The sequence below is a fragment of the Fukomys damarensis genome, unplaced genomic scaffold, assembly GCF_012274545.1.
Source record: "Fukomys damarensis isolate Sample0158 unplaced genomic scaffold, DMR_v1.0_HiC HiC_scaffold_5, whole genome shotgun sequence".
Lineage (NCBI taxonomy): Eukaryota > Metazoa > Chordata > Mammalia > Rodentia > Bathyergidae > Fukomys > Fukomys damarensis.
The window spans coordinates 62979138-62998372 of NW_022900917.1; the positions used below are offsets into that span (position 1 = coordinate 62979138).

At 40.9% G+C, this 19235-nt stretch overlaps 1 protein-coding gene across 3 annotated transcripts; it reads right to left on the reverse strand.

Annotated features, from left to right (window-relative positions):
- Positions 1-2845: 2845 nt before the first annotated feature.
- Usp18 (ubiquitin specific peptidase 18) lies at positions 2846-18931 on the reverse strand. 3 transcript variants are annotated; one of them, XM_019208425.1, is made up of 10 exons: positions 18701-18931; positions 17591-17687; positions 16459-16604; positions 13223-13302; positions 12796-12942; positions 12331-12426; positions 11643-11810; positions 5808-5939; positions 5260-5309; positions 2846-4020 (listed from the first exon to the last, which is right to left on the reverse strand). In XM_019208425.1, exons 1-10 carry the CDS (start codon positions 18825-18827, stop codon positions 3975-3977), a joined length of 1089 nt encoding a protein of 362 aa, XP_019063970.1. In that variant the 5' UTR covers positions 18828-18931; the 3' UTR covers positions 2846-3974. The 3 variants fall into 3 exon arrangements, with proteins under 3 accessions (XP_019063970.1, XP_019063969.1, XP_019063968.1); XM_019208424.1 differs by having other exon boundaries at positions 5817-5939; positions 18674-18931; XM_019208423.1 differs by having other exon boundaries at positions 18674-18931.
- Positions 18932-19235: the final 304 nt, after the last annotated feature.

Consider the following 19235-nt stretch of genomic DNA (forward strand, 5'->3'; position numbering starts at 1 on the left):
ATAGCAGCAACAGCTTTTCCAGGTTCTGCAGTCATCTGAACAAAATTATAGACATTCAGCACATTCCATTAAAAAAAAAACAAAGAAAAGAATAATATCCAGACAAAAGCAAAGTTCTGTTGCTAAAACAGCAATTCTCAATTTAATACTTTTTGTGATAATAATATAGAAGGTACCTATGAAAATACAAAGCTCTGATAAAAAATAAATATTTTTATTAATTTTATTGGTACATATAATAAATACAATATAATGACATTCACTGTTGGAAATTTGTACCTTTACATAATCAATCTTGGTTCTTACTTTTTCCTCATTCCCCTGCCCTTCCTTCAACTCCTCCCTCCCTGTCTACAAAGAGTTTGTTTCAAAATGAAAAGTAAGAATATTTCAGTAGAGGGATATTCATATTCATTGACTGCAACACTAACATTATTGATGTAGAGTCTTCCCCATTTTGAGTCTATAGATACAAAATAATTCTAATCAAAACCTTAGTTTTGCTAGGATAAATTCATTATAAATAAATATCTATCTGTCTATCTATCTATCTATCTATCTATCTATCTATATGCAGTGAGAATCTGCCTCAACTCCCCCCCAAATCCCATCTATACACTTATGCATAACATATTTGGATACCTAACAGAATAATTATAGATGGAAAGTAAGTACATGAAAAACATGTTAACTACAATTTGTCAAATTAAGCAAAATTGAGATATTACCTAATTTTACATACCATACACATTATGTACATTACTTTAAGAAAAGAAAAAGATAATTTAAGAAATGACTTAAGAAAAGACAAACAAGATCAGATCAAATGCTGGCCAAAATTCTAATCAATAGACTCATTCATGGTCTTGGGAACAAAAAATAGTATGTCACTTTGGAAAGACATTTAACAATATGTGCAAAGCCAAACATAGACTTGGTATACAATCAAAAAATTGCATTCCTAGCTATTTATCTGACTGATTTCAAAATGTATGTCCATATAAAAACCTACATACATATGAATTCACTTCAGTATTCATAATCATGAAGATCTAAAATTAATTACAATGTCTTTCAAGAGATGGATAGACATAGAAACTTTAATACATACATACAATACTAAGTGAGCTACCAACTTATAAAATTACATGAATGAACCTTAAATGAATATTGCAAAGTGAATGAGCCTGCTCTGAAATTACATCATAATACATGATTTTCACCATGTGACATTTTGCTGAATAGGCAAAACAGTAGACACAATAAAAACATCAGTGAATTCTAGGGGACTGAGCAAGGGGCAAATCAAAATAGGAAAGGCATAGAGTTTGAAGAGGAAAGATACAACTCCTGAGGGGCAGGAGGGAATCCCATTTCTCAGGGGGAAGTTTATAGAGCACAACTAGGTGGGTTACAGCTATGATCAACCAATAAGATCATCAGTTGATCCAATGGAAAAATGGGTCTCATAGCAAATGTACATGGGAGGAACAAAGAACATTTCACAAAGGAATGAGTGTGAGGGTCTTGGTCACCCATCCACGTGCCTGATGTCTATCCAGAGTTCAATTAGACCAGGTGTTCACTTATATTAGGCCTGGTCATTTCCACTTTATCTTGAGGCCTGACCTCCAACAGATGAATCTCCAGCCACTGTCGTAATATGTTTTTACCTTTGACTCCAAGGTCTAGCCCTGATTGCCCCATCATAAGTGAAAGACCATCTATACTAAGAACTCCAACAAAATCACTCTCTCTGCCAGGCATAGTGGTATACACCTGTAATCTCAGAACCTAGGAGGATGAAGCAGGAGGATTGCTGAGAACTCAAAGCTATCCTGGGCTATATAGCAAGACCCTGTCTCAAAAAAAAACAAAACAAAAAAGTGTTCCCTCCATATTGTTACAATAACCATCATTTAACCAGAGTTAATGATCTGAGCAATAATAGTGCAGGGCTGATCTTTTGGATGGCTACTCTTCCCAGCAATCCCAGGGACTGAATTCAGATCTAATTCCTGTGTATTTTATTGTTTGATAAAGGTGGTACTTCAACCAAGAAAGAAATGTTTATTTTTTTAAATTGTGCTGGACTACATAGTGAGTTCCAGATCAGTCTCAACTACATAGTGAGACCCTATCTCAAAAAAACAAAACAAAACAAAACAAAAAATTAGAAGTGTTATACACCATGATCAAATAGGATGTGAGGATACTTCAACATGCACAAATCAATACCTGTAAGTAAAAACTATATAATCATCTCAACAGATAAAGAAATGGCATTTGACAAAATCTAATGCCTTTGGTGTTCATTTGGAGTCAGTTTAGCAGTACTAATTAAAATTTTTAAATATCTATGCTGTTTGATTCAGCAATTTCACTTTTCAATACCTCCAATATTACTTACAGATGTGTACTAAGATACATATACAACTATTTACTCCACATTTTTAATAGTATAAAAATGGAAATACTCTATTTACCAATATGAGAATAGATTAAAATAAATGACAGCAATACCTGTAGAACCAAATACAAAATTTTCTTCAATTTTTTATTAGTATGTTTGTAGTACATAATGATTACAAAATCAAATATAACATTTTAAAAGACTACTCTCCTCCCACACAGAGGCTTAGAATTTTTTCTAAGACATGGTTAAGTGAAAAAAAAAGCAATGAGTATAGTTTGTACAATATAATTTATGTTATAAATACATATATAGGGCTGGGGATTTAGCTCAGTGGTTCCAGCACCTGCCTCACCAGCACAAGGTCCCGAGTTCAATCCCCAGCACCAAAAAAAAAAAAAAAAAAAGATAAATACATACATATATGTGTGTGTATGCAAATGCAAAGAAAAAAGTGCAGTAGAACCCATCTCTTGTACTGCATGTAGTGTCCCCCCAAAATTCAGGACCACCTAAATTTCCAGAATGTGAACTTACTTGGAAATAAGGCCTTTGCAATTGTAGTTAAATAAAAATAAAGTCTTGGTAGATTAGTGTGGGCCCTAAATTCAATGCCTGGCATCTTCATGAGAAGGCCATGTGAAGATGAGGGCAGCAACTGGAGTGACACAGCCACAAGCCAGTATGTGACAAGAACTGCTGACAACAACCAGAAACCAGGAGGGAGGCATGGAGCCTGTCTCCTTCAGAGCATCCAGGAGGAGTCAACTCTGTGGAGACCTCAAATTCAAACTTCTCGTCTTCTGAACTATGAGACAATACTTTTCTGTTGTTTTAAGTACCCACTTTGTAGTAATTTGTTATAGTACACCATCCCTAGGAAACCAATACACACTATTTAACAATGATTCATTCTAAGGAGAGGATTCAGTGAGGGTTATCCCATGAGAATTTATGCTTGCATAGCTTATCTTTTTTAGGCAATAAACACAATATCAAAAATTTACCCACACTTTATTCTGGAAGTTTTGAGTCTGCCACTTGTCAAGTGTGCACTTAGGACCCTGATCTAGCCACACAACCAGGGCCCACTGGCAAAGGTAACCATTGTGACTGATCCAGGCCTGTGTTATTGTTAAATATCGTGTTAATTGTACTAGTCATTTTCGGTTGCTCTAACAAAACACCTGAGACTAAGTACTCTGTAAAGAAGTTTATTTGGTTCATAATTCTAGTGGCTGAAGAGTCCCACCAGCATGGGGCTGGCGTCTTGGCAAGGGCCCTCCTGGCTGCATCAAATGTGATGGAGAAATGGAAAGGGCACCATCAGTGTGTGGATGGGGAGATCCCATAGACCTAATTATTTCCCACTAGGCTTTATTTCTTAAAGTTCCTACCACCTCAACACTGCCATGCCTCGTGGCTGTGCATAAGATTTAATTATACACTTGAAAATTATGCTTCTTCTCAATGCAAAATCTCTTAGTAGAGTCTACCAGATCCAGGAAATAGAAAAGGAAAATGAGAGTTTGTCAGTTTTTTAAGGTTTGGAGTGCATCCGTCAGGACTTGGCCTTCATGTAAACCAGAATATATGCAGTTTCCTGCCTGGAAAGAAGAGAAAAATGCATCAGCATAGCAAAAGGAAGTAGTCATGGTGAGATGATATGTTATTAATTCATGATAGGGCAAGCATACGTAAACTTCCAGGCTATTGGACCAAATTTTCATTTACCCATCATGCACGAAGCCCTCAGAGGGCACAAAATGGTGACTTAGGCAAATAACCCATAGGTTGCTATTAGTTAAAGTCTAAATTAGGAGCTGACCATGAGTCAAACCAATCCCATTTCTACAAACAAGTGTAACTGGACCACCGTCAATTATATTCCTTCACTCATGCACTATCTACAGTCTCTTCTGAGCTGTGTAGCTGCACAAAGACTATGACCCATGAAATAAAATCTATTTCCTCTGGCCCTTTACAGAACCAGGGCACCAACTCCTACTGTAATGAGGAAAAAATGACAAAAAAACTGACAAAGACGCATCTAAGACAGATGCTGAGAAGAAATAGAAAAGAAAGATGAAAAGTAGAAAGTTGAAGGAGGACTTCAGACTCAAATTACATTAATTTTCATTTTCATGATCACACCTGCTCTACAACTGAGAATCATCTCTAACATCATCTTTGATATATATTGTTACTCCTAATGTAGAAACTCAGTTTTTTAAAAAACCTACAGTCTCTCTGCCTTAATTTTACTTAACTTTCTTCTCTCCAGATTCCCCTATAAATGATTTTTTTTTAAAAATTATTGACACTTACTAAATTCAAGCCGATATTCCAGATAAAGAAAGATGAAAAGAGTAGTCCTTTCTCACCAAAGAGTATATAGGCTAATAGAAAAGAAAGCTAGGGAAGCAAACCATATGGACCTTACCATAAAGGAGGAATGTTCAAGATGCAATGAAACCATGTACCACAAGCCATTAGGCCAATCAGTAAAGGGTTGCAGAGTAGGAAACGGCCATGAGTACCGAAACATGAGGGGGATTTGCTTAGACAGTAAATGAGGAGATCATACGGCAGGCCAGAAACTGCCCGTGCACAGACTCGGGGGAGATGGCAGACGTGGTGTTTGCACATGAACATTCATCCTTGAGTGTCGCAGGAGTCTCAGCGGTGAGAAAAGTGTGTGCCAGTGAGATGCATATTGCAAGATGAAGCTGGTTAGTCCTGGGGAGTCACGCGCACGTAAGTAGCGGCTGACTCCCTGTGAGTTTTATAGCTCCGAGAACCAGGGTCTGTTCATGCATTTCCCATTACCCAAGTACTTCTCTTACCAGCGGTAGCTGTGATTTCCATAGGTGCACTGGATGTCTTTCCAGGATACCTGAAAGTGTAGAAGATTGAAGTCAGCAGCCAGCCGACTCTACCGAGTACCCACAGCACACAGGATACTACAGTCTGCCCTCCTCCACTCCTCCCGACAACCTGGAGCACCTAGCGACATGTACAATGAAGTGTCTTCCATCGCCTTGCTCCTCTGTTTACAATTGGCTATGCTTATTCCAGAGTTGTCCCTTACACATTTCTAATCCTTCTTGCTTTACAGAAGCTTCCCACAGAATGTGAAGCTGCAGGGAAATGAGCCCAGAGCACCAGAAACCTAGACGATGAAGTCAGTGGATTTTTGCAGAGCTGCAAAGCCCATGGGGATGACATGCAGGAAAGGACTCTGACCCTCTTAAAAAGTCCCCTCACCAAACCCCACAGAGTGAAAACAGGAGCACACTGTGTTTGACCTTGAAAACTCATGCAGCCCGGGTCTCAGAGTTTATTAGAAGTGGCTAATGCAGGGCAAGAGGCAGTTTTGGACAATGCTTCTCACCCAACTAACATGGGAGTCATTGAAGCAGAACCATTTTCCATCCACAGGATTCCGGACATAGGCACAGTAATGACCGAAGTCAGCCATCCCACTGTGGGCGATCACAGCAAAGAGTTCATACTGTCCTTCATCCTGGAAAGATGTGAAGCATAAAATGACTCACCTATCACCACTCCTTTTGCAGCCATAGTTTCAAACAAAGAAATGTTATTTCACCACACATTTATTCACTGACCATGTCAGGCACTGGTACTTCACTGGTACTAGAATGAAGTCCTTGATCTCAAGAATCTCACAGCAAACTGAACAAATACATAAACCAGAATTATAATAGTACGGTTTGTACTAGATGTCCTTACAGGTAATTTGAGAAGGATCCATTTTTACCCACAAAGAAGGAGAAACAAGCCAAGTGAGAAAGGGCTGAGGAGGTGAGGAAAGCTCCCCCAGAAAAAGCCTGTTTGAGCTGATCTTAAAGACTGGCAGACAAGGCATGGGACCCAATGCAGACCCAGGCAATGCAAAGACTCAGCAACGAAACAGAGTAGAGAACTCTGAGGACATGGAGGTCTGGAAGGTGCTAAGGGGTCCCTAGAAATAAGGCCAAGTTAACAAGCCATACATAATGGTGCACACCTTCAATCTCAAGACCCTCAAGACACTGAAACAAGAGAATCTCAAGCTTAAGGCCAGTCTGGGCAATACAATGAGACCTCATATCAAAAAGTTAGAGGCGAAGGGAGAAAGGAGGAGGAGCAGCAGGAGGAGGAGGACTTTATCCCACAAATGACTGGGAATCATCAGAACATCTTAGGGAGAGAAGCAACATCAGACCATGGGGTTCTTTTGTTTTGTTTTGGTTTTGTTTGTTCGTTTTTTGGTACCAGGAATCAAACTCAGGACTTTGTGCTTGTGAGACAGGCAGTGGCACCACTGAACTACATCCTGGGTCCCAGATTGATTTTTGAGAAACACACTGAAGCAATGTAGTTTGAAAAATGAGTAGGGACAGTGATATAGCTCAGTGGTACCTCAACTACCTCAAAAGTGTAAGGTCCTGAGTGCCATCCTGGTACGGGGTGGTGGTGGGGGGGAGACAATTCAAATGTGATAGAAACCAATGAGATAAATAAGGACACCGCAATGGCACCTGGAAGAAATGGTGATGACCTGAATCCTCACTATCAGTGGTAGTCATTCAAATGATAATAACTGTTACTAGCAAATGACATTTCATTTAATACTCACAGTACCCCTGTGAGGTGGGCACTAGTATATGCCCTATCTGACAGAGGCAGAATCTGAACTCAAGGAACGAAGGTAATTTACCCAAGGCCAAAATCTCTACGCAGAAGGGGCGGAATTTCTGCCCAGCCTGTCTGGTCAAAGCCCATACAGAAAATGGAGATGAAGAGGTGGATTTGTGTAAAATTAGGTAGAAATAACTAAAGGTTTATTTCCTTCTTTAATGCAGAACTTTTACCTTTTCATTAAGGAAAATATATTAAACCTTTGGCATATCCAAATTGCCAGCATCACTACTCTTAATGTTTTAGGCTAGGAAGTAAAATAAGGGTTGCTGTGTCGTTTCTGTCCTCTGATTGGACCCAGACTCATACAGAGTTTAGAAAACAACTTCCCCTGATCCCACTGTTCTCTTTTGCCATGGATTCTGTCCATTTGCATAGAGCATGCATGTTCCCGTGCTCTCTGGCATGCCACAAGATAGGTGGTTCTGTCCTTGAACTGACATAAAGGTGATATCACAGTTACTATGACTGACCAGAACCGGAAAAACCAGAATGCTCACCAGGCTGCCATGTTGACCTTTGACCTCCAACTTGTCTTAATCTGTAATAAAAATGATGTTTGACCTCCCCCCAAAAGAATAAGTAAAGGTACTTGGTAACTAATTAGGTTGAGGAGGAAAATAGGAAGCACTACAGGGATGAACCTCAGATTCCTGGTGTACATAGTAGGGTCACACTGACACTATAAAGTCAAATACAGAACAGAGTCATTTGGAATGAAGATCATGAATTGGGAGACTGATCTCTACGTGAAAACATTTGGAAAGGAGGTGCAAATACGGTTTGGAGCTCAAGAAAAAAAAACTGGACAGAAGATACAGATCTGGAAGTCCTCAGTTTGAGGCAATTATTGAAATCATAAGAATTAATGAGATGATATTTTAAAAGAGAGAGAGAGAGAGAAAAAAAGAATAGAACTAAAACTAAATATTCATGAAATGATGGAAAGAAAAGGATCCAGCAATGGAGAAAGAAACCCTTGGAGAGAAACCTAGGGGAAGATAGATTTTTAAGGAGAGTCAGTAAAATGGAATATCATGGAGAAACTTTGGAAAAAGACCCAAAGGTATCCATTAGATATGGCAGTGAATCATTCTACTCACTCACAATCTTGGAAAATCGAAGTAAAGGATAACTTTCCGAAAAAGGGAACAGTGCGGAGAGAGACTCCCAAGTGACTGTGAGAGGACCTCATGAGTGAGAGGCAACCAATCAGAACTCTTTAGGGACAGGAGAGCCAAGAATACTTTCCTCTGCCTAAAAAGTCAAACCCAGACAAGCAGGGTGGTCACCAAGGACTGCGGTGGGGACGGGAAGATGGAAATAAGTTGACAAAGGGTACAAAGCTTCAGTTAAACAGGGGGACAAGTTCTGCTGCAGTAACTTTTGTTGACACTGATTTTCTGTATACAGCGGTGCCTCAGTTCATGAGCTTAATTCTTTCCACCATTCTGGTTTCAACTTGAATTGAACAAGAACCAAATCAAATCTCCCCATATGGTCAACAATGAACCTAACCACTGAATTTGACTTGGTTCTCATGCAACTTGGTTTGTGACCAGAATTGCAGAAAGAATTCAGTTCATGAACCAAGGCACCACTATACTGGGAAATTGCTTTGAAAATAGACTTTCAATGTTCTCACCACTAAAAATACATATGAGGTGATAAGTATGTAAATTATCTTAACCTAATCATTCCACTATGTATCCATAGATCAAAGCATCATGTTGACACCTTAAACATATATAATTTTTATCTGTATATTTAAAAATTAATCTAAATTTTAAAATCAGAAAATAAATAAAATTGCATTTTTTAAAAAGTGAAGTTTATGGCTGCGTAATATTCCATTTTATAGAAAAACCACATCTTCTTTATCCAATCTTCAACTGATGGGCAAATGGGCTGTTTCCAAGTTTTAGCTATTACAAACTGTGCCGCTATAAACATAGGTGCGCATATATCTCTGTAATATGATTCTTTTAATTCTTTTGGAAAGATACCCAGCAAAGCAATGGCTGGGTCAAATGGAACCTCTAGTCCCAGCTCTTTAAGGTATCTCCATATTGATTTCCATAGTGGTTGTTCATAGGAAAATGGATACATATTGAGGATATACTCCTAAGTGAAATAAATAAGTCACACATGTGTAAATACCGAATCGTTTCTCTGGTGTGAATAAACTATAATAGTACATAAGATCCTAATGATATAATGGACAATGTGAAATAGGAAGAAAAGGGCTAAAGGAGTAGGGAAATTGGGAAGGGAAGGGGAAAGCTAATAAGGGAAAAGTAAAAATAAGAGAAAATGAAAAAATGGGAATAAAGTGTTTGCAAAGGGGGAAGGGAGGAGGGGGTGAAGGGAGGGCAGGGACAAGGGGAAAAAATGAGAACCAAGACCCGTCATCTAAAGGTACAAGATCCCAGTAATGAATGTAACTGCACTGTACACCTAAAATGTACCAATAAACTCAATGAGGGGGAAAAACCAGAGCAGTTTATCTACACAGTGAAATAGTGACTCAAATGAGACTTTGGAAGCAGGATGTGAGGGCCGGAGGGGGAGGACAATGCAAGGGAACCAAGTCACCCCAAACGCAGGGCACACAGTCTTCTCTGCTTTCATATGAGGACTTCATGCTGGACTTTATAAAAAATGCTGGGTGATCACTGAATGCAATGATCGATCTACAAAAACTAAAAGGGGATATGTTAAATGACCCCAGCCAGCTGATTATGGAATGTAAAAAACTTCAACTAAATAAACTGCAAGAAAAAGAAAGAAACCCCCCTAAAATAAACTTAGCCAGATGGATGGATGGATGGAAGGAAGGAAGGAAGGAAGGAGTAAGGAAGAAAAGAAAGGAGGCAGCCAAATGAAAATGTGGAATCTGTTTGGATCCAGATTCAAGCAAACCAAACAAATATTAGAGCTGTCAGAGAAATAACATTGGCTAGATACTTGACAATATTAAAGAAGGGCTGGGGATTTAGCTCAGTGGTGCCGCTGCCTGCCTCGCAAGTGTAAGGTCCCAAGTTCGATCCCCGGTACCAAAAAAAAAAAACTGCCGGACATGGTGGCGCATGCCTGTAATCCCAGCACTCAGGAGGCTGAGGCAGGAGGATCACTGTGAGTTTGAAACCAGCCTGGGCTACATAGTGAGTTCCAGGGCAGTCTCAACTACACAGTGAGACCCTGTCTCAAAAAACCAAAAAAACAAAAACAAAAACAAATTATAGAATTATGAGATGGAATTGATAAGTTGAGGAAAAGAATGTTTATCCTTTGGTGAGACATAGTGAAGTGTTTATAAATGGAAGAGTACAATGTCTGGGATTTGCTTCAAAATAATCCTGCACAGGGTCAGACAAAAGAACAGGATGAGGTGGAGGTAAAAAGACAGTCCAGGAGCTTCCAGAGCTCTCTAGGCTGCTTGCTGGATATATGAGGATTTATTGAACAATCCTTCACTATTTTGGTATATATTTGAAATTTCCCATAACAAGATCTTTTTGAAATGGAAAGAAAATTTAAATACATTTCATTGGGCAGACTGGGCAGGTAGATAAGGAAAACTAGGAGAGGAAAGGGATATCTTATTAAATGTAGATACCCTCAATAGGTTTAAAAAAATGTCATAAAAGGAGCCATATATCATATTATCAGACCTTAATTTTTTAAATATCATGGTTTCTGGGAAAGAATAGACAGACTAATGTAACAACCAATATTCTAAAATTAGATTCATATATATGAGAATATAAAATTTTCTAAATACAGCATTTCATACTTAGGGAAAAGAGATATTCATATCATTTTTTGGTTTTGTTTTGTTTTGTTCATTTTTTTGTTTTTTGAGACAGGGTCTCACTATGTAGTTGAGACTGACCTGGAACTCACTATGTAGCCCAAGCTGTTCTCAAACTCACAGTGATGCTCCTGCCTCGGCCTCACGAGTTCTGGGATTATAGGCGTGCGCCACCATGCCCAGCTTTTACATGCTATTTTCGAAAGAAAGTACTAAATTATTAGTGGCTTCCCTTAATTCTATGAGATGTTTACACACAAATCCAATAGTTAAAATTAGGCAAGTTTTTGCACCTTAAAAGAAAAGCCACTATAAGCAGTAAAGGCTAGAGGTGACAGTATGGTGATAAAAACCACCACTGATGGTCAAGAGCACACAGGTTTCCACTGTTAAAATACTGCTTAAAGAATAAGTGTGTCTCATATACACGTGTGCTTCTTCTATGAGTCACACCGAGGTGTGGCTGGTTTCCTTTCTTTGTGTATCTCAAATGTGCAAAGGATACACATCTGTGGCCAGAGTTTGTCCAGCATGAGGCTACTCAACTCTGCCTCACAGTCTGGAACTTAGGTAAGACCAAATCATCATGTGGCCTTGGTAAGAACCTGGAGCTAGAGAACTTCTGATTCTGGAAGCTGATGGATGAAAGGAGGCCCAATCTAAAGGACATGCTGTGTGATAAGGCTGATGAGGACAGAGGGAACATCTCACCTGTTCCTCTGCTTCACTGATGTCTTGCTCGCTTGGAAGAACCTGACTGAAATCCAAGCTCTCAGGGAAACACAACGAGTGGCAGACCTTTTCTGTCCTTGCATTCTTGATGGAGAATCTCATGAGGTGGATGGTCAAAGTTTGGGGCAAATGGGTCAGCTTCAAGGCCTGAAAAAACAAAATCATTATGGAGATCAAATCCCAAGACACTTGAAATGAGCAGATTCAGAGAAATGCAGGGCTGGTGGTATGTTCTTCTCACCAGTACAAGAAGATATAATACAGAGTTAAAAGCTCCTGTTCACCACATCTGTTAAGCTCCTGCAAGACTCATGTGACAGCTGACCATCTCACCACTGCATGCCACTCACAAAGACACAAGTGGCTCCCAGGTTCTACCCAAGGGAGAAACTATGGAGTCTGTACTGGGAAGCTGGTTTAACCCTGATGGATAAATCCTTCGTACCGCCCTGGGACCTTCTCCTCTTCTCCCTAAGAGCCTCTGTCCCTCTCAATGCTGTGATCTGAGAAGCCACATGCAAAGATCCGGAAATCAGATCCCAGACACTAGCCTGACGCAAATTCCCTCCCTCAACCATCATGAGGTGCCCTCAGGGGTCTGGGAAGACTATCAGGAAATCGTCTAGGGGCAACCCCAAACTAGTGAAAGAGTTGAATTTATGAGTACCTGTATCCCATGGGTCCTCCTCCCACAGTTCTGACAGAAGAATGTGCTTTTGTTGCATAACTCCCTGGGATGGAAGAAATGGTGCAGGGCATCCTCCTGTCCCCCCAGAAGGAAAAAAAACGAGCAATGTTGGTGTCTCCCATCGAGATAGTAACTTTTTACTCCCACATCCTGCTAGTGGGGACTTCCAATTTTTATCATATCCCCCAAATGACTGGCCTGCATGGTCCATTTGGCAGGTTCTCATAAAGTACCCACAGATGGTGGAGAAATAAAGCAGGAGCTGGAGAGACACTTGTTGAGGGAACAGTGTGAGGAGAGCGGAAGTAGGATTTGATTTTTGATTTTTGCCAAATCAAAGGAGAAATGGACCAGGGCCATGCAAATTAAATTTATTTTTAAAAAGCCAAGCGTAGATAAAAGAAGGGGGGCAAGGGTGTACAAATTTGCCAAGAAGTTTCTCACCAGTGTTCTAAGAGGTTTCGAATCCATGTCAAAAAGAGAAAGAGGGAGAGTCAGCAAGCTACTGTCTCTGCTGCTCTCCACTGTGCACTCTTTGCAAACCAAGGTATCTTTTACCCGGATAGTGTACAAGTCCTGCAGTCTCTCTGCCTACAAAAGGAAAGAAGGGACAGGTAAGATGGGCAAAAAGCTGCAGACCGGGTCAGTCCAATTTCCAGAAGTTATCTTCATCAGACAGAAACTCTAGAAGTAATAACCATCCACACAAAGGTGCAGAAGAGTAACAGGAATGATTGTACACAACTATGGTAAGGATTCTATGTAGATTAACTCCTTTGTACCTCTTTACACACTGCATAAACAATAACTGAGTGACTTCCAGCAGCAGCACCCTAAACTTCTGATGAATTTTCTAATTCTAGGTTCTTACCAAGTCCATGTCCTGGATTTGGTCCCTGATTAGGTTCCAGACTGTAAGGTACAGTTGAGCCGCGTCATGCTGGACAAACACTGGCCAAAGAGAAGCAACAGCTGTCAGTGAGGTCACCGGAGATTTCTCATGCCCTTGTATTTCAACTACCATAACACTATCTTGTCACTCCTAGCCTCCCTCCACACCAGAAACGGCTGTTTTCAGTAAATGTTAGGTGCCCGATAAATGAAAACTAAGTTTGGTATGGATTTTGGAGAGCTCTTCTTAAAACTTAAGCCACTGTCCTATTACATGACACAAGTTTCCTAGCCTTTCACTCTCCAGCCAGCTGTCCTGGCCCCTACCAGGGGCCCTAGCTAGACAGTACCAGGAATGCTCTCCTACAGCTACAGTAGGCCATCACTCTGACTAAGCGATTCATTTCTCTAACCTTTGATATATTTTGTATTCACTGCACTAAAACCTGAGTGGTTTCCCAATTTTTATATCTGACCCAGGTTCTCTCAAAGGCACCAAGAAGACAAGGAAAGAGGAACCAGCTTAGTATCATACGATGCAAGCTTAGAGGGAGCCAGAACCTGGCTGTGAATTCCATGCCTGTCACATAGGTAAGTGTAGGGCTGAAACTGTTGTGCATTTATCAGTGTTGTTATAAAGAAGACTAAGAAGCTAAAAAAAAAAAAAGTAAAACCACAGTGAAGAGTATTTTCCAAAAGGATAGTAAGGTGTCAAAATGCAAAGACGCTGCAGGAACAGGTGGTCACTGAAAATGTGCTAAATCTGCCATCTCAACTACATTTTCTTTCCTTAATAATATCACAACTTGCACCTAAAAGTTTTTAGTTTATTCTGTTTCAATATTGGTTTCAGCCTTATTGCCTCTAAACTATAGCTCCATAGACAGAAAGACCCTGTCCACCTTGTTTCCTTTTCTCCAGAAACATCACGATGACTGGCACTCACGAGATGACCATTATCTATCAGTTGAGCAGATTAATCAATCTTTTTTCCAACACAGTGAACCTGAAACTCAAAGACATGCAGTCTAATAGTAGTATTCGGTTGATGCTCTCTAGTACAGGATTCTTGCCACAGAGCTGATGTGGATGGAAAGGATGTCAGATCATGTCCATATAGAGACAGTTTGCCCTCACTGGGCCTCCCAGAACCAGAGCCCCACTCATCTAAGAAACACAAGGACACTTACCGATCCCACTTTGCACTCAACACCTCCGTGTGCAAGGCATTCAACATGCCAAAGAAAGTTTTTGTCTCCAAGAAACCTGTACAGTATTCTAATGGAGAGCAGCACTCAAATAACCACGATTCAAAGATAAGAAAAATTCCCTACAGTACACAAACTGCTACAGAAAGATAAAAGAAGGTAAGACTACAATTGAAATGAGGGAAGTGTCCGTCTTCATAAAACTGCTCCACAAAGCAACAAAAATGTTGGCAATAAATAAAGCCCCACATATGATAAGCCCATAGCTAACATCACACTCTACAAGGAAAACTGGAGTTTGTCCTTTAAGATCTGGAGCAAGACAGGGATATGCATCTTTGGGTAGAGACAAGTGACCCACTAGATACACAAGTAACAACATAGGGGGACACATGAGCATGAAAAAAATAAGGTAATAAGAGGCTTCCAAAGGAATACAACAACTCTCTAGCCAGAACTCCAAAGAAAGAGAAATTGGCAAACTGCCTAAAAAGAATTCAAAAGAATATCAAGAGAATTTAATGAGACATGAGAAAATATAATCAGACAATTCAATGAAAATAGGAAGACGTATGGCGGCACACTCCTGTAATCCCAGCAGTCGGGAGGCTGAGACAGGAGGATCGCTGTGAGTTCGAGACCAGCCTGGACTACATAGTGAGTTCCAGGTCAGTCTCGACTACATAGTGAGACCCTGTCTCAAAAAAACAAAATAAAACAAAACAAACAAACAAACAAAAAGGACAAGAACGAGAAAGTCAGGGCTAGGTATTTAGCTCAGTGGTGCCGCACCTCCCTCACAAGAACAATGGTATCTCATTATGGTTTTGATTTGAGTTTCTGTGGCTATTTGTTAACCAGTTTATTTTTTACATTTTTTTTTTTTTTTTTTTTGGTACTGGGGATCAAACTCAGGACCTTGCACTTAGGAGGCAAGTGCAGTGCCCCTGAGCTAAATCCCTGGCCCTCTACAACACTCTTTACAATAGCCAAAAAATGTAAACAATCTAAGTGTCCATATAAGGATGAATGGACTTTTAAAATGTGATATATCTCAGAATATTATCGAGCAATTGAAAAGATGAAATATTGTCATATGCAGCAACATGGATGGAAATGGAGAATATTAAGTGAAACAAATCATGTACAGGGACACAAATACCATGTTGTCACTTATGTGAAGAAGATAAATAGTTGACTTTATATTAGTTTTACTTTTTGTTTGTTTGTTTGTTTGTTTTGGTACCAAGGATCAAACTCAGAACTTCGCACTTGTGAGGCAGAGGGCAGCACCACAGAGCTAAATCCCCAGCCTGTTGACTATTAGTAGACAGGAGAATAGTGGTCAGTAGAGGACAGGAAGGGGAGAGTAGAGTGGGGTGGAGGGAGGTTGGATTACAGGCGCCAAAATTCAGTTAGGTCGGAAGAAAAGGTCTAATGTTCTGTAGCACAGTAGGGAGATTATAGCTCATAACTACTTCTTACATATTTCATTAATAAATATAAATGAGTTCAAAGTTTAACAAAGTATTTAAAGAAATGAAAACGCTGATCATTCTGATTTGATCATTGCACATTGTATAAATGTATCACATGGTTACACTATACCCTCTAAATACACATGGTTATGCTTATTTAAAAAAACATTTCAGGGCCGGGGATTTAGCTCAGTGGTTCTGCCACCTGCCTCGAAAGCGCAAGGACCTGTGTTCGATCCCCAGTACCAAAAATAAATAAATAAATAATTTTAAAAAGAAAAAAACTCTTCAAAAAATGGTAAACCAATAACATTCACAAAAATATCTATTAAAATAGGCTTTTTCTTTTAAAAGTAAAACAAAAATCGAAAATATTTCAGGTCTACACCACCCTCCACCTTGAGCAGTCCAGCATCCACCTCACTTCCTTCCTATTCACCTCTGCTCATGAGCCATGCTCTCCCCTCCATCTCCGGCTCCCCCCACCTTAGGTCAGAGGCAGCAGCTAGAGCCCCAGCCCCGAGTCTCACGTGGCACGTTGTTCTTCTGGAGGCAGTAGGCCAGCTCCACGGGGCGCACCGCCTTCCGCCGGCTGTCCTGCATCTTCTCCAGCAGCAGCAGCAGCTGGAAGGGGACACTTGTCCTTTGCTCTTCTGAGACCTTTGGCACTGTCATCCTGCCAAAGAAGAACAGCAGGAACATCCTTACCAGAGACACACACTGGAATCACCTGGAAAACCTTAAAAATTCCACATCCCGGCCACTTAGGAAAGAAATCTGAACTCAGGAATGGGGCCAGGCAACTTAAATGGGGAACCACAGCTGAAGACCACCAAGTTAGTGATCAGCTGTGCAAAGTTCTCTCTTGAGAGAAAGAGCAACACACACAATCACACCACAGCCAAGGGCAGATGCACCAGGCTCTGGGTCACTGGGGCAGGTCACTGAAGGTCTCGCTGGAAGCGCTTTGAACTGGAACAGTGAAGAGTGAGTTACAAAGGGTAATATGAAGATGATGAGCCAGGGATGCAGCTCAGCGGCACCACGCCTGCCTGGCAAAGTGCAAGGTCCTGAGTTCGATCCCCGGTACCAAAAAAAATCAGTAAGAGGATGATGAGTGCTTTAGCAATGATTAATTATAGGTAGCTCTCAACTGCCGTGCTAATGATGGGGAGAAAGAGAGCTATGTGCATTGAGCACACTTTCGATCCTGTTGCCTTTTTTCCTGACCTTAGAGTAATCCCAACTCCTTTAACCAAACCAGTGGCCATCAATCTTGCCTGTACTTTAAAGTCACTCATGTAGACTTTTAAAAGTATCAAAGCCCAAGGCCAGGCATGGTGGCACACGCCTGTAATCCCAGCACTCAGGAAGCTGAGGCAGGAGGATCGCTGTGAGTTCATGACAAGCCTGGACTACATAGTGAGAACCTGTTTCAAAAAACCAAAAAAAAAAAAAAAAATGTATCAAAGCCTGGTTGCCAACCCAGACCAACTGAAACCAAACAACTCATGTGACTCTAATATGTAGTTCAGAATATATAGAAAAAGACCTTTTTCTCTGACAACTTGGGAAAGAAGACTTCTAAAGTCATAGTGAAAAACTGAATACTTAAAAACTTAAAATAGTATACATGTTTATCAGTCTGAATAACAGACTTACCTCTTCAATATCTTGGTGAAGTCTACATTCATTATGAACACCTGAATCAAGGAATTAAGGCAACAGGTCTGTCCAATGTTGTGTAAACCAACCAGGCCTATAAAGGGAGAGAGAAGGTACTGAGGGCAAGATCTAGCTAAAGAGCTTGACAAAAATCAGAACTTATTCTAGAATCTATTGCAGACATGGAATCCTACAAAGACAGATTGCAAACAAATTGGGGAGGATATATCAAGCAAAAAGTCATGCAATGGTAAACAACAGAACAAGCTTAATAGTCCATTAGGAAAAAGGGGTTTCACAAAAGGCGTATTATTCATTGAAAAATGCATAGCACAAGCAGTGGGAGAGCAAAGGGACAGAAACATTTGTGGAAGCAGAGCTGGGGGAATCCTGGGTTCCTTCCACTCAAAACTCTCTATGGCAGAGTCTGAGCGCGTGTCCATGGTGCTCGGAGCTGTGCCCGACTGGTCTATGCCACACTGTAGTGGAGAGGCTGCTGGAGTGAAGGAAACCAGAAGACAGCTTTGGAACAGATGTGCTTAACCTCAACTCACAGGAGGCTGAAAGCCAGAAAGAACTTTTAAGGACATGAGAAAACTAAAACATATCAGTTCTCTGACCCACTGTCCTAACCATGGCCTCAGCTGACTCCACACAGCCAAGCTATTTAAAGGAAGGACCACTGCTAAGCTCAGAGTTCCTGAGGAAAGGACTTTGGTGTATGAGACAGGGCAATGAAAAAAATGTAAAAGCAAGGGTAACAGGTGATCACAGATGTCTCTTCCCAAATCAGCAGGAGTGCCTTGCTTCTGGAAAGCTTGTACATAGGTAACAGGAAAGATGCAAACTAACTCTGAGCGCTACTATACTCCAAGCATTGGTTTAAGTGGCTTCCATGGATCAACTCACTTATCTGCCCACCAACCCTATGTGCTCAGTATTATTATCCCCATTTCACAGATGCAGAAATGGAGGTACAAGCGAGAAGAGGCATTAGCCATAAAGCTGTGCTTCTTCAGAGAATAGTGAGTAAAGCATGTCTGTAAGATCGGGAGGACAAAACCGAGAGGCTCTAATGACCATGAGGGTGGTCCCAGGCACTGAGACCTCTTGGCTGCTCTTTCTTCCTCTTCATGTTGTTGCTCTCTTTCTTCTTCTCAAAGGATTCTCCCGAACACTGCTGAGACTCAGCCAGGGTTGACTGACAGGTTTCCCCCAGGAACCCAAGCGTCATGCCCGTCCACAATTGCTCCAAAATTCCCTGCTCAAGGCTGCTGGCTGCGTTCAGGATGCCAGTACTTCACTTCCAGGAGGAGCTCACCGGCCCGGGTGCAACGAACCCCTGTGAAAACACACAGCAGGCAGATGAGGACACGGAGGAGGAGAAGTGTATTCATGCCAGCTGCTCTGAGTCCAAAGAGCCAAGGCCTCTGAGTGGTAACTGCACTGGGAGACCAGCTCTTAATGCTCTAGGGCTGGAAATAACACTGAGGCCAGACATCCCCAACACCGGGCCCCACACTGTCATCTGCTCTTCCTCAGAGTGGCCTGTGGGATCCCAACACTGAGCCATCCTTCTCCCCCAGATTCTCTATTCTGGTAAATGGTGTGGCATTCACCAAGGAGCCCAGACCAGAAAGCT

Coding starts and splice junctions, on each gene's coding strand:
- Usp18 (XM_019208423.1), bottom strand. CDS start 18,827: ATGACGCTTGGGTTCCTGGGGGAAACCTGTCAGTCAACCCTGGCTGAG. Junction 5,310..5,807: donor ATGACTCCCATGTTAGTTGG/GTGAGAAGCATT, acceptor CTACACTTTCAG/GTATCCTGGAAAGACATCCA. Junction 4,021..5,259: donor GGAAATCACAGCTACCGCTG/GTAAGAGAAGTA, acceptor TCTTCTTTCCAG/GCAGGAAACTGCATATATTC.